We start from the raw sequence: 14,912 nt of genomic DNA, 5'->3' as shown, positions 1-14,912 counted from the left end.
CGAATTTATTTCTTTATTACGTTCAAAACATTCAATATTAGTCCATTTTTTTCTAATCATTTTATTATCTATGTGTATATAATGGTAAGGAATAGAATTTAAGTTTAAACAAATACACTCTTAATATCCATTGATTGTAATTTTATTTTTCAATTCCTTGTCCTTTGAAAATGCTTGTGTGATGATATTTTTTACTAAATTTTGAATATTTAATTGACTTTTGTCATATCGAATATTTTTTTGAAGCTAAATAGAGTTGTATATATAAAATATATAAAAAGCTAAGCGAGTGCCAATGAATACTGTTTCAAGTTGTGCTTCCATGTATTATCAGTATTCTCATCAGAATTTATTTTTTTCCAAGAGTCTCTATCAATTCCTTTACTTTGGCGACATATTTTTCTTTGGCTTCATCTTGATTTATTCCTTTTTTTCCATTCCATGCATCCCATTTCTTTTTTCCTTTAAAGTCTAACATTCCTGGGCGTTCTGTTAAAATAATTGATTTAAGGATGATTTTAATAGCTAATTTGTTTATCTAAAAATTATGTGTGTACCTGTATTGCAATCTCCAACACAAGCTTGTTTATAAAGTGCATAAAGTTCCAGTAAATCAGCATCAGCAGGAGTAGATGCCAATTCTTTAACTTCTTCAGCTGCTTTCTCAAATTTCTGAAAGTTAACAATTAACAATAAAATTTAAAGAAAAAAGTCTGGAAAATGAATCGAATATAAATAAAAGATTTATTAATTTATCTATTATCTTCTAAAACTTCAGTTAAGTTAAAAAATTACCTAAATAACCATAAATATTAAATCTTTTATTCAAAGTTCTTGTTGAATAATTAATTTAAAAATACCAATAATTCAATAACATTGAAAGATAAATCTGTTAATAAACATATTCATTTACTGCTATATTATTTAATATTCAGAATACAAATAAAAAAATAAACATTTGTAGGCACGATACATGACCTTGATATAGCGGATAACCTTTATAATGTATTGAAATATACATTTGCATCAATATTTTTTATTGCATAATTTTAAAACTTGAAAAATTATTTTCAACACACGAAAACAAGTATGGTTATAAAGTTATAACTTTTAGAAAGTTATAATTTACAAGGAAAATAATCAAATATTTACCTCAGTTAAAGACATGTTTGATCCAAATATTCGGTAAATGACTCACACCTCAATAATATAGAAATATGTTAATTATATTTTTGAAATATAGCAACAAAATATAATAATTTCTTTATGATAAATTCGAAGAAATGAAGGTTAGAGTTCCATCTAGCACCATAAGAAAGACTATATAGCTGTATTGCACTACTTTTAAATGATGTGTAAGTACGAAAAGTACACGTAAGTAATATATATATAATATACTGCACGTCTATACAACGTGGGGACATGTGATTAGTCAATATCTATAAAACTGATGCAAAATATAATTGCAAAAATAACTAGTATAAAATAAAATTATTTATAATCTAGTTACAAATGCAATGATGTGCTATTATATTTATAACAAGCATCTAATCAACAACTCTTAACAATTATAGAAAACTGGAGTCAATATCTGATGATAATAAAAATGTATGAAAAGTTGATTAAATTTTTATCTATTTAATTTTCCAAAGAAATCGTAAATTCAGTGTATAAATTTTTTGTAAGGTATAAAATAGTTGTAAATTAACTATTCTATTTTTTTGGTTTCTTTGTATTAATATAGATACTCATTTACATAAATTATTTTATTTGTAAGTAGCAAGAAGTCCAGCTGCATATGTTATATAAGATTTTTTAGCATTTTCCTGTGATGTTCCTTTCTTACTATTCCAACGATCCCATTTAGCTTTTCCTTTCATATCGAATACTCCAGGACGAGCTAATTTTGAATAAAAAAAAAATATTATTTCATTTGTGCGATATTAAAATTTATTGAAGTATAAAATAAAAAACAAACCAGCTTACCATGAGCTAGTGCATAATTTATAAATGGTATGATGGTTATATACTCACCTGTATTAACGTCACCAACTGTGGCTTGCTTGAATAATGCATATAATTCTAATAGTTCATCATCAGAAGGCCGTTTTGATAAATTCTTCACATCTTCAGCTGCTTTTTCAAAATCCTATAATGAATTGAAATGATTAAAGGTAATGTTTAAAAATTTTTATTGAAACAAAATATGTAAACATTCATTTGCAATATTATTTTTCAAGAATAAAAAGCAATATGAAATTTCTAAGAATTACAAAGTTATGCTTAATCAATAAAGAATGATAAAATAATAACACCACGAAATTTATAAAATATTTTTATTACGAAAATAATTGTGAATTTTCAAGGTCTTATTGAATTTCATGTCAAGATTATGACAACGGAGAATTTTAAATATCTGATGATTTCAACAATAATCATAATAAAATTATGAAAACAAAAGTACCTGATCTATCGTCATGTTGTCTATTTTATTTCCAATAAAGATCTTCTTTTAACTCTTGTGTTGATAGTCTGAGGTATTCTTCAGCTTCTCCTCTACTGACTTAGCATTTACCAGTTGCTGTTTTTCTGCAACATAACTGTTCCACAATATAAATTGCTCGGAACCAGCTAGAAGTGTCAAAGTCCTACCATGTAAGAGGGGATTCATTAGTGTCAAAGGTGTATGACAATCTATTGAGTAATTAAATACACGTTTATCAATAATGTCTAAATAGTCTTAATATTATCTTTAGTCATTATCTTTTTGAAATCATTCCCTTTTGATTATTATCAACATGAAAACTAATCTATAATTTTAGAGAATACATTTAATAATATGTTATTCTTATCACTCATCCAACTCCAAAAATAATTGAAAAATAATCTTTTACTCCAATAAAAATATTTCATATAAATATTTGATAGCTGTTATTAAAATGCCTATAGTAAAAAGAGTAATTATCCTGAATAAACTTGTTAATTGATTATTACTATTATTATGATAAAATACTTGTTCTTAAAGTTCAATTTTCAATATTTATCTGTATGCGTTTTAAAAAAAATCTAAATCCGGCTAGAATTTGAACTGATTGAAAGAGTAATTCTAATTTTTTTTTCCTGCGTATTAATTTAAATGATTGACTTTGGGATGTAAAGAAGCAAAAAATTAGAAAAACGGCTGTGTTGAAAATCCGGCTGTGCAAATGAGGCCAACGTACCATCAGGCCACATCATCGGAATCTCCAGCCGGTCATTGGCAATCAGGTACAGCAAGTCTCACCTGTGAACATTGTCGGTGAAGAAATTCCTAAGAATGAGTCAGCCTCCCAAGCAGTTGCAGCAGAAACCCTCTCAAGGATCTGATTTATAAGAACGATGGACAATTGGCTTTCTAACATATCAGTATATGCTCCTACACTTGCTTTATGATGAATATTCTGGAATAGAATAAATAAACTAGTATGTTGTAATTTTGAATGTTAATAGAGAAAAAAGATAAAAATGAAAAAGTACGGCCCTGAAATATTTACTGAGATATTCCATTAGTAACCGATCCAGTAGGAGAGATTATTATAGTTAAGCGTAGTGGTCATTCCACGCTGAGTCTTGGGAAAGATTTCTGAACAGCTTAGAACTAAACTGACAATTGTGACCAATCGTGCTTGTCTGGCACGCGCGTCAACAACTGTTCAACCGAGGAGCGTCTCTGCATTCTATTGGCGCGCATTGTCGTTCGTAAAATGTACGAACACACGTGTCTCGTGTCAGTCGGTACCAAGAAGTGAATCGTGACGCCTTGTTCGTACGCATTTCTCTCAAACTTTCCAATTGCTTGGTAGTTTAATCATCAAGAATCCTCAGTTGATTGATCACACGCACTTTCGTAACGAGAATTCGCTTGATTGAACATTCAGTGACTTCTTGATTCATTTTACTGCACTTTCTGTCGATCTGTGATACTCTTGTGTGTACTCTGTCATTGTCAACCCGGGAATATGATAGGTTTTGAACCTATGTAGCCGGCAAATATAAATTATTCTAGTGATGTTGATTTATCTAAAAAAAAAGTAAATTAGATTTTTTTATTTAAAGTTTATTAAAAAATTTTTAATTTGTGTTTTTTATATTTTACAAGTGTTAATAATATAAAATTTAACCACAAGTGAAGAATACATTTACTTGATTACGCAGTTAATTATGATAAACTTTATTGGTTAAATTTGTTTACATTATGTTAAAATATTTAGACAATAAAGATAAGTAATTACAGTGTAATATTTCTAAGAAATTTCATGTCGTTCTATAAATAGTTTTATTACTTATCAGATTAGATTTAATTAATCATGAATTATGATTTCAATTCATGCTTTTTCTTCAATCAATCTCCTGGAAGAAATGAATATTTGATAATTTGGCAAAAGACATAAAATATTAAAAATTACATCAGTAGAGGAAGGATATGAAATATTATTACAAAAGATTGTGAAAAATAAAATAATAAAGTGAGTAATTGTGGTAAAGTTATCAACAACATTATGCTTCATTGGACCAGTCCAGTTGATAGAGGTTATGCAGCTCCAACGAGTAGGCAATGTCTCAAGTAACAGTAATAAACCGTTGAATGATTCTGAAACAATGGCAAGTAAAGGCATGAATTCTCCAGTTTTATATAACCGAAGTTTCCTACATGGTGATGTTATTAGAAAAAAACATGAAACACTTGATAGTTTAGCTTTAAGAAGAACTAGTTTTCCACTTCAATTGGTTCCCACTGATATCGTTATCATAGATAAAAACATAGAGGATACTGATGATATTTTATCGATTGATTCTTGCCAAATTGATGCTTCTACTGAACGACAGTCTAGTTTCAAGGTTTGTTTATCAATATTTTTTTAAACAAATATACATATATGTATCAATGCTTTACTTATCGATTATATTCAAACAGTTACCGTTTATCTTCCTCGATTATCAGACGCAAATATTCTTTTTACTTGATTTCTTTGTATGTTTTGAAATTTATTTCGTTTCAGAATTTTAAAGTCATTTATTGGCCATTTAAATTTTTTGATATTCGTTTTACGTTTAGATTAGTTTTAAAGTTGGCGATCAGTTTTAAGTGGATTAATTACGTTTATTTGACGATTATATTCAAGGCTTCTTAGCGCTTGATTAAATATTCAAGAGAGTTAAGACCGGATCCAACAGAGTATGTAAACAATTATTCATTGTATCCAAAGGGAAATGCATTTTTTTAAAATCATTTAAGAACTTTACTAGTAAAATATGTCATGAGACAATGAAAGATGATGGTAATTTTTTTTTTTTTACACTTTATGAAAGAATTTCAGTAGTTTTTATTTCGTAAAAACTCAACGTTGCATTTTCATGTATTCTTTTTATTTTTAAAATAATCTCATAATTTATCGTAAAATTTCGTCACGTAAAAATGGCTTGTTTTACTGTTTCTTTGATGAAATTTCCCACTGATGTTTTTATAGAAAGAGTGTCATGATTATATAATTTAATGTAATTAAATTATATTACATACAAAATTTTTTTTATTGTTGTCAATTGTGATTTATTCATAAATTTCTTTCTTATATTAATGAAGCACGATAAAAACTATTAAATATAATTGTCTGTGAAAAAATTAATTCACTTAAATATCTATATTAAGTATTGTAATTCTTTCTAGAGATAAAATAAATCATTAACAGATGTATTGCTTTGTCACAAAATAATGAATTATTGATGATTATCAATTGTATTCAATTTTTTGTTTATAGGAGCAATCAAACAATGGTGAGGAGTATGATAGAGATGCGAGAATCACATCAGTGTTGAATTCTGTTGATGATATTGCGAATAAAGAGGACGTTGACACTCAAGTACCGAAAGACTTAGCAGATTTGCGAGTAAAATCTGAAACAAAGTTGGAATGTGAGTTGACTCGTTCAAAAAGAAGGTCTCCATCGAGTGCAGATGGTGGAAAATTAGTTGTTAAACCGAAATGGATTTTTACAAGTACAATGATGCATTACGTTCCTAAAAAAAGTAAAAGACATAAAAGTTATAGTAAAAATTTCTCGAAAAGTAGTGGAAAGCAAAAAGATAAGAATAAAGACTTACCTCGAACTGTTTCTCTACCTACAGACTTTGTTCATGTCGCAGGCAATAGAAGATGGTCTTGGCTTCAAGATGTAGACTTAAATACTCAGACAAAGGTAATTACTCATGAAGAAAAATGTGCGATACTGACTTTGATTGGAGAAAAACAAGATAAGGAAAATATTTGTGAAAGGAGTTCATCGGTAGAAACACCGGTATACGAACCTGTCGAGAAATCGGTGAACGAGTCAACGGTATCTTTACCTGAGAGCTCAAATCAACCGGAAGAACTCGTAAAAATCAACAGCGAGTCTCAAGTCTATTCATCAAAGCCTCGTGCTAATGTGAGTTTTTTGTGGAGCAACATTGCCAAGTGTTCGAGCGATGAAAAGAATTTGGAAAATTCTAAAAATGAATACAATTGTGCGGATAACCATGAGTACGATGATGTAGGTCCTTCACAACAAATTCCGGTAAGTTACTATGAATAGAATGTTCACGGAAATCAATTAAATTAATTATTATAAATAAAGAATATATTTATTCTCATTTTAAATAATTATTATTAATGTAAATATTTTGTACCTTAAATTTTTTTCATTATTATATAAAAGAATTATTTGTTACGAATAATAAGAAAATACTTTCTAAAAAAATTCTATTATTGCTTTAGAAAGAATTATTTCTAATAAATTGGATAGAACTACTGGTATTAGTGAAAAATTTTAATTTGAGAAGAAAATAAATATAAGATTTTTATCATTGAATATATCTATACAATTTATTGCTATTGTACAACTTTAAAGTAAACTAATCGGACTTCTGAAACCACAAGATAGATTCATCCCATTGAATTCTGAATACTATACAATACATTTAATATCAAAATAGGATAATAAAATGATTCTTCTGTTTTTAGGATGAAACATATGATGATGTGGGAGTGCCTAAAGCATACGGAAATGGTATATTTTCTGTGAAATATCAAGAAGAAGTAAGAGAAGATGATGAGCAAGTTTATGACGATGTTATACCGTCTAATATACCTATTCCATTGTTGAAAATGGAAGTGACAGAAAAAGAATCTACAAAAACCGAGATTCTGAAGAATCTAGAGGTTGTACCGATTAGTTTGAAAAAAAATAATTCTGCTGAAAAAACAGTAGACACAGAAGATGGCTTTATCTACGTGACAAATGATGCTTATTCAACAATTGGTGAAGATACTAACGAAGAAGACGCCGTTTATGATGATGTAGGAATTTTATATGAGTCTCGTGTTAACAGTATTTATGCTGGATCTGTTGATATTTTTTCCTTAGATCCTACCAAGGAATCTGAATGGGAAGATTTAGAAGAATGTTCTCTGCTTAATGGAGTATCAAAAAATAATGTACAATTATCGTAAGTTCATCAATATAATTATTCGTTAATATAATTGGTATGATTCATGAATCACGTATATTTGCAGGCTTAAGAGTATAACAGAGTCTCAAGCGGTAGTAAATAAAAAGAAATCAGGGCAAAGACGGGCAAGGAAAGTTCGCCGCCAGAGATCCAAAGCATCGCGAAGGAATTCAGCACGTTCGGCCAACAGACTGTCGCGACAATCCACTATATCTGGTAAATGCATAATATTAACGGCATTTGAGAAAAAAAAACAGAAATATATATATTATGTATGCAATGTAATAGATATTTTTTAATGTGGGTAAGTATGTAGTTATAGTTATGAGGACGGCTTTTCATGTTACGGAAGCAAATTATTCTTTAGGGAACAGTCTTACTATTTAGTAATCACTTTTACCTAGTGATCACACGCTAACGTCATAAAGTAAAAGTTTTCCTCAACATCAATTATCTTGATGATTATCATAATCATCACTGTGGAGTTCAAATGCATTATTTTTATTAAAAGTGCTCCAATCAAAGATTGATCATATGAATCATAAAGTTATTGGTGGCTAATTTGAATGATAAAAAATTATGATCAAAATATAATCACGATATACATAAAGTAATATCGTAAACGTCATTAACTACGTCAAGAATTTTTATCAGTTAAACAAATATGTTTTTAACATTTCAATACGAGACAACATATTCTGCATTTCAAGATAGTACATTTACCTGATGTATATTTTAAGTCATGACATAATTCAGTTATGATCCAATATTATTTGTTATTATCATATTTGAATTATTCATAAAATTGTTTAATTATTTTCAATTTTCATTTTTATTATTTTTTGTTGCAATTTTCACGATTTCTTTTTTTTTTTATTGCACATTAATCAATTTGATAATAATAATCAAAAAGTATGCACATATGCATAATAATAATTTATGTAATATTTCAACCAAGTGAAACGAAATTAAGGAGTAGATACGTCGAAGATGATACCATCACGTTTTGGTTTGTATTTTCCAGTTGAATGTTCTTAAGTTCGATTGGGTCATGAATACTGAATAAGTGAGTCGTGTAAAGACAATAAAGAAAGAAGTAATGATGAATAATAAACAATGAAATGAACTAAAAAAAAACTCGAAATGCAATCAATAAAAAATCATCGAAATTTCAAGAGCAAGAAGTGGAAGAGGTATTTAATATTTATATGTAACAGTTCGTATTATGATGTATACAAAATGAAATAAAGGGAAAATATGGAGGAACTATTTGATGTGGAATCAGGAGAGTGACTGGTTTGAAGCAAGGTGAAAGCGCATATTGCGTGTACTCCGTTCTCACTCTCAGTCACGGGCGAGCCGGCAACGGCATCCGCACGTCGTCAATTCGTGTACGTTCAAGTCACTTTTAATCAGTGTGTGGATGGTGTTTGAATACAGATATAATTTTTTTCTGAAGATTTAAGAATTTAAGGAGTAGAACAATGAGACAAGGTTTAAAATCTCTAGTAAGACGACCAAATACTCAAGGTATATATTCTGACAACTACGTCATTTGTTTCTATCTCGTGACTTGGCTGGAAGGTCAGGCAATAGAATACTTCCAGTCTAATACAACTCTTGCCATTGGCTTCACGATAACACTCATTTAATGTTAACACAAAGACAGAAATATTTTTATGAAAATATCTTTATGATCAAGAGTTAAATAGAAGTTGAAAAAAAAAAATAAAAAACATTATGAAGTAAAAATAGAATCCAAAAAAGAAATTGTATGAATTGACCTTGGAAATTATTTCAAGTTGCTGTCAGCCTTGGTACGGGATCGGTCCTACTCGTTGGATCTACCGAAGAAGGGGAAAAAGAAGCTGAAAAGACTCGTGGGACAACGAACTTCAAGGATGTCAACCAAAAATCTGTTGTTAATGAACAAGAAACTCAGGGATTGGTTCAGCTTAGGACAGTGGATCGAGATGAAGCATTAGTGGATGTACAAGAAACATCATGCTACGTTCTTGAAGGTTTCGTCGATGGAGATTCTTCAGCTTAGATTAACAAAATTAACAAGATCTTTCAATAATGCTCAATATTTATTTTTAATTCTTACCATTCACATTGTAAAATCGTCACGAATAAACAATAAAATTTTATCATTACGTCATTTATTCCATTACATACCGTAGTTTTCTTGAGCATCTTATTCCTATTAATTTTGTTACTTGTTATCGTAATTGTAGCAATTTTGATCAAAATGATAAATTAATTTTATCAAAATTTTATCAACAGATACGTGCTCCGATGATTCAAATTACGAGACTTTATACTCATTCGAGGCAAACCATCAAAATGATATGGAATCAGGAGTGAAAAGTTGGTCGGAAAATTCAACTGAGGTGGTATCGAGAAATCGAATTCCTATGGAGGCACCAGCAAGACCCGTCCCGCCTCCTCCACCCAGAGAATCTAATTTATCAGGAACAATTGGTAGAAGAATGCAAATATTAAAAAGAACTTGGAGTATCACTAAAGGTAGTTTAGGACGCATGAGAAGAAAAGCATCTACAGATATAGAGTCAAATGTTGATGATAATGGAAAATCACTAAACTTGGATCACCATACTGATGGAAGAAAAGGCAGCCAAGTATTCAATTTTAAAAAACATTTTCAAAGGAATACAATCGGCACTTCTACCTTCTATCTTGATAATGGCTGCGATAATAATATGATAACCAGTAATAATAGCCTTGATGAAATTTATCAGAATAGCAATTGGTCAATTAATTCTAATTATTCTTCAGCTCAAGAGAATTCAAGTGAGAGTACGTATATGTTTTAAAAATGTGTTCTTTACATTAGGAAATATTTTTCCTTTCTATTTTTATCTACCAGATTCGGATGATACTACAAATGAATTAATATGACAGAGAAAGTTATACACTTTTAATACTTTCAACGTTTTCACCTTCAGTTTGTAAGTTAGCTATTTTTAAAAGCTGATATTTTTATATTGACATAGCAATCATTTCAAATTTAACATGTCAATGATTTCTTCAAATTCTTTTATTTACATTTGTTATCTATTTATTAATTTATTGAACAGACATTATTTTTACTTTATCAAAGCCGCAAAAACCACTTACATGAATTCTTTCATTCATTTATTCAAGCAACTAGATATTTATTTTAGATCTGAAGTTTCTTTAACGGATTATTTTCATGAAATTTTTAACTGTAAAAAAATATTAGATTAAATATTATGAAATAATTGTGAAAACATGATATAATTACTAACTCATGTATTTTTTAATTTTTTAGATGATTATAATATGCTAGCTGGAGAACCTTTGTATCAATTTTATGCAGCATCAACATTTCGAGGGGCTTTTCAATCAGATTCTGATAGTTATGGTGATACAGACGATTCAATATCATTGCCAGCAACATCTGAATTAGGAAAACCTGGCCAACGAACATTATGGAGTCAAACTCCCCAAGTAATAAAAAGTGGCCTACTCGGTAAGTTTATTATCACAAAATATTTAAATGAAATTGTACTTCCGATTAATATGTAATTTAATTGCAGAAAGATTAACTCCTGACGAAAAAAAAATACAAGAAGCTAAATTTGAAATAATTACATCGGAAGCATCGTATTTAAATTCTCTTAGAGTGCTTGTTAATGAGTTTTTAATTAATCATGAGCTAGTATACGATGCTTTGTCACCAACCGACCGTGAAAAACTCTTTGGGAATGTACCGAGTGTTTTAATTGCTTCTGAAAGATTTCTGGCGGAATTGGAAAGTGTATGGAAAGCCGATCCAATGTTGCCAGGACTTCCAGATGCTTTACTTAAGCACGCAGAAGGGTGCTCTAAAATCTATATAGAATATTGTTCGAATCAAGTTAGTATTGATTTAACATTGAAAGAGTTGAGATCCAAAAAGTCTTCCAAGTTTATTGAAACGGTGACACGGATAGAATCACATCCGGCATGCCAAAATTTGTCTTTACATTCCTTTTTAATGCTGCCAATGCAACGAGTTACCAGGTTACCTCTGTTAGCTGATGCTGTCTTGTCAAAATTATCTACGGACCATGAAGAGAGATTAAATTGGGAGAAAGTTTTATCTGTGCTAAGTAAAGTTGTAACAGACTGTAATGAAGGTGCTAGAATAGCAGGAAGATTGATCGAAATGAAGATGTTGGCAAAAAAATTAGAATATTCAGTTAAAGTTCCTCCAATCGATTTACGGGATCGATATCTCGTGCGCAGTGGACCTGTCACACAGATTTGTGCTAAACCAGGCGCTGATTATGTATTGACATTCAGAAAAAAATATAATAAAACTCCTCTCTATCTTCTTCTGATGACAGATCATCTTCTTGTTACTAAATTGAAGTCCAAGTGAGTAAATCATCTTTATTACAGTTGCAAAATTAATATTTAATGTAAATAATATTAAATATTAATATTTATTTTTAGTGCTCAAGATGAAATTTATTTCGTCATAGATTCATGCAGAAGAAGTGTAGTTGCCTTAGAAAAGGTGCCGGATGATTCTCCTTTCGCTGGTAGACACGCGATGATTCTGACATTGCTTGAGAATTATTGTGGACGACATGTTGAATATATTTTATCATGTCAAAATGCGACTGAGAGAGAAAGGTGGCTTGATGCAGTGTCTCCCCCGAAGCCTAGTTTAGTTGGTGAAACTTTATATGAAACATGGGATTGTCCTCAAGTTATGGCTTTGTATTCTTATACTCCAGTTCAACCTGATGAATTATCTCTTCAGCCAGGTATGTGACGTGATACTTTGATTCTTTCATTAAAACACAAATAATGTGTATCACATGCCAAGAGGATATAATTAAATTAGCATGATAATAACTAAAAGAATTATTAAACAAAAAGATTGTAATTGATTTAATTGCTTGAATAGAAATATTTTTAAATAAATAAACAGGTTAATAAGCATTCGAGTGTCAGATATGACACTCATACCAGTCTAAGAGAATTATTTTTCTCAATGTATTAAAGGCACAATTAGTAATATTTTATAAGAATTTCATGAGTAATTGAATAACGTTAATTTATTGAACAGGAGATGTGATTAACGTTCTCAGAAAAATGGCTGATGGATGGAATCTTGGAGAAAAACTAGTAGGAGGTGAACAAGGTTGGTTCCCAGGAAATTATACTAAAGAAGTTGCTTCAGAGCATGTTCGTGCAAGAAATTTAAGACAACGACATCGATTGCTTGCATTGAGTGAGAGTTTTCTTCTACATTATGCTAAACAAACCGTTCGGTAATGTGATATCTTAATTATAGAGTAAAAAGTGTAATAAAAAAGGCTTCCTTGTTATATGCAAGATATTGTTAATAATAAACGAAATTACATTATGTAAATTATTATTTAATATGTAAATTTGTTATGTACATAAAAATTATTCTATTGCACTTGTTTAACGAAACTCATTAAAAAAATTTAGAAATTATAAATTCTATTTTATCAATGTTTTTTTATTAACATTTATACTTCTTAGGAATAAATAATACGAATATAATGTAAATAAATGCGTAGAACATGTTGAAATGTAAGAGTACTCTTTATATATATTTATATAAATCTGTAGATAAAATATGATAAATCTCTAAAAATGTTTAAAATAAATGTATATTTTTTCCAAAGAATAGACTGAAACATACAAATATCAGTGTCTAAAAAAGATTATATCAATACTCAGTCATTTACTTTTTTTAAATGTTATTTTTTTTAATTGAAAATATTATATAAAAAATATTTATAATTATTAATTATTGATAATGGTTACAAATTATCAATAATTTTATCACGAAAACTTCATTCAAGCAAGGTATACTGTTTTTTTTTGTTCTTTACACGAATGTGATAGTATTTCGAAACAGTCCAATTTAAATACGAACTTTAGATGTTCCAGATGGTTGTACTTGAAATAATTGTTTAACGAAATATACCTGCAGTACAGTAGTAGCAATGATTACAACTATCTGTATCAGTGACCATCGTTGTACATATGAATTATTATCTAAAAGTAAATTCATATCTCTTGCTTCACGACCCCGACTCAAATGTTGCGTTTGTAACATATCGTTTATATTCTTCTCAACATTCACAAGGGTATTCTGTAAATGTGTTTAGTTTAATATCGTATTAATTAAAATACAATATTTAATTTATAAAATCTTACCGTGAAGTTTTCTACAGATAAATTCATATCTTCTAATTCCTTCGTGAATCGGTCCCATTGGTCGTATCTTTTAAATAAAATTTATAATGTTCCAGTACAATGACTTTTATTTTGAGTTGGTTAATTCAAGATGAGTATGAAAAAATCTTACCTAATAACAGTGATGTACAAGTTAACGAGCTTTGCTGCAAACCGTGAGAACTGATTATCAATACAAACACTGTAATATCCTCCTACTCCTGATTGATCTTGATAATCTGCGCTTTCACGCCATTGGTATGGATGTACAATTTCTCCTGCTGGATTTCGTACTGCAAACCCTGCTTTTCCGTCACCTCCTTTCAAAACCTAGAATTTTTAATTTTAAATTTCTATTCACGAAATTCCAATGAGTAAAATTAGATCCAGTTAAACATCAACACTACCATATGGTTTGGTTCGAAGTCACATGACGTGGCAGTAATTGATACCAAAAAAGATATAATTTGTATCAAATAGTGTTAGTATTTTTCATAAAATATTAATTAACCCAACACAATAATAGTGAAAAATAATTTTCTTGTATTTACGTACCTGAAAACTGACATAAAATGTTGCTCCAGGATTAACATACTGGAAATAACAATCCTCTTTGCCGGCATCAATGTGCACTTTGTAATCCATTGCCACCGCTGGAAGGGTTTCGTACCAAGGTCTGGTAGTTTCACATAATACTAGGACTAATAAAGTCCCAGTAATAAACAAAAAACCCAATATATTCATTGAGATTTTGTCGACATTGCCTGTTATCTGAATCTTAGAATCCACATGGAGAAGCCAAACAGGTGTGGAATAATTTAGAGAAAGTATTTCTCCCTCTTCTTCTCATCAGGCAGGTCACAGTCTATTTTTTGATATTTAACATAATATATTAAATTATCAGTATATAATATTCCTAAGATGATAGATAAATATGGGTAATAAATCAAAAAAATAAAAGCAATCAAATTTCACTTTTTAAAATTAAACCGACTAGAGTTGATTGGTTATTTAAATAATAATATTTATTGTTTTTAGTTCACGGTCATGGTTTATAAGGTTAATGATTGAACGCTCTCTTGTCGTTCATTGAACTAATTAGATCATTCTGTTGGTAATGAAGAATTTACTTATTG

General features: G+C 29.4%; 5 protein-coding genes and 1 long non-coding RNA gene across 9 annotated transcripts; 2 read left to right on the top strand and 4 right to left on the bottom strand.

The window, feature by feature from the left end:
• Positions 1 to 123: 123 nt before the first annotated feature.
• LOC118067909 (putative acyl-CoA-binding protein) lies at positions 124 to 1,519 on the bottom strand. The gene is made up of 3 exons (XM_035084924.1): positions 1,153 to 1,519; positions 558 to 672; positions 124 to 489 (listed from the first exon to the last, which is right to left on the bottom strand). The coding sequence occupies exons 1-3, from the start codon at positions 1,165 to 1,167 to the stop codon at positions 350 to 352; spliced, it is 270 nt and encodes an 89-aa protein (XP_034940815.1). The 5' UTR covers positions 1,168 to 1,519; the 3' UTR covers positions 124 to 349.
• Positions 1,520 to 1,709: 190 nt separating this feature from the next.
• On the bottom strand, positions 1,710 to 2,608 carry LOC118067910 (acyl-CoA-binding protein homolog). The gene is made up of 3 exons (XM_035084925.1): positions 2,465 to 2,608; positions 2,035 to 2,149; positions 1,710 to 1,900 (listed from the first exon to the last, which is right to left on the bottom strand). Exons 1-3 carry the CDS (start codon positions 2,477 to 2,479, stop codon positions 1,767 to 1,769), a joined length of 264 nt encoding a protein of 87 aa, XP_034940816.1. The 5' UTR covers positions 2,480 to 2,608; the 3' UTR covers positions 1,710 to 1,766.
• A 1,053-nt stretch (positions 2,609 to 3,661) lies between these two features.
• On the top strand, positions 3,662 to 12,984 carry Exn (Ephexin). Of its 4 annotated transcripts, XM_035084917.1 has the most exons (10): positions 3,663 to 4,878; positions 5,796 to 6,063; positions 6,163 to 6,590; positions 7,037 to 7,521; positions 7,589 to 7,740; positions 9,811 to 10,344; positions 10,841 to 11,041; positions 11,109 to 11,931; positions 12,010 to 12,326; positions 12,632 to 12,984. In XM_035084917.1, the coding sequence occupies exons 1-10, from the start codon at positions 4,573 to 4,575 to the stop codon at positions 12,838 to 12,840; spliced, it is 3,723 nt and encodes a 1,240-aa protein (XP_034940808.1). In that variant the 5' UTR covers positions 3,663 to 4,572; the 3' UTR covers positions 12,841 to 12,984. The 4 variants fall into 4 exon arrangements, with proteins under 4 accessions (XP_034940809.1, XP_034940808.1, XP_034940807.1 ...); XM_035084918.1 differs by having other exon boundaries at positions 3,662 to 4,878; positions 5,796 to 6,590; positions 12,654 to 12,826; XM_035084916.1 differs by having other exon boundaries at positions 3,664 to 4,878; positions 5,796 to 6,590.
• LOC118067911 (uncharacterized) lies at positions 5,626 to 6,260 on the bottom strand. Its single transcript, XR_004690442.1, has 3 exons — positions 6,139 to 6,260; positions 6,032 to 6,054; positions 5,626 to 5,931 (listed from the first exon to the last, which is right to left on the bottom strand). It is a non-coding gene; the product is annotated as an uncharacterized lncRNA (long non-coding RNA).
• Positions 8,483 to 9,697, top strand: LOC118067908 (uncharacterized). Its single transcript, XM_035084923.1, has 2 exons — positions 8,483 to 9,054; positions 9,327 to 9,697. Exons 1-2 carry the CDS (start codon positions 9,009 to 9,011, stop codon positions 9,572 to 9,574), a joined length of 294 nt encoding a protein of 97 aa, XP_034940814.1. The 5' UTR covers positions 8,483 to 9,008; the 3' UTR covers positions 9,575 to 9,697.
• A 145-nt stretch (positions 12,985 to 13,129) lies between the features above and the next one.
• On the bottom strand, positions 13,130 to 14,784 carry loj (logjam). The gene is made up of 4 exons (XM_035084922.1): positions 14,332 to 14,784; positions 13,910 to 14,106; positions 13,759 to 13,825; positions 13,130 to 13,693 (listed from the first exon to the last, which is right to left on the bottom strand). The coding sequence occupies exons 1-4, from the start codon at positions 14,518 to 14,520 to the stop codon at positions 13,463 to 13,465; spliced, it is 684 nt and encodes a 227-aa protein (XP_034940813.1). The 5' UTR covers positions 14,521 to 14,784; the 3' UTR covers positions 13,130 to 13,462.
• Positions 14,785 to 14,912: the final 128 nt, after the last annotated feature.

Source organism: Chelonus insularis, unplaced genomic scaffold, assembly GCF_013357705.1.
Source record: "Chelonus insularis isolate UGA/USDA-ARS -01 unplaced genomic scaffold, ASM1335770v1 contig_398_pilon, whole genome shotgun sequence".
NCBI classification, from domain to species: Eukaryota; Metazoa; Arthropoda; class Insecta; order Hymenoptera; family Braconidae; genus Chelonus; species Chelonus insularis.
The sequence above is the reverse complement of the archived record's forward strand: the minus strand, read 5'-3'. Positions and strand labels throughout refer to the sequence as shown.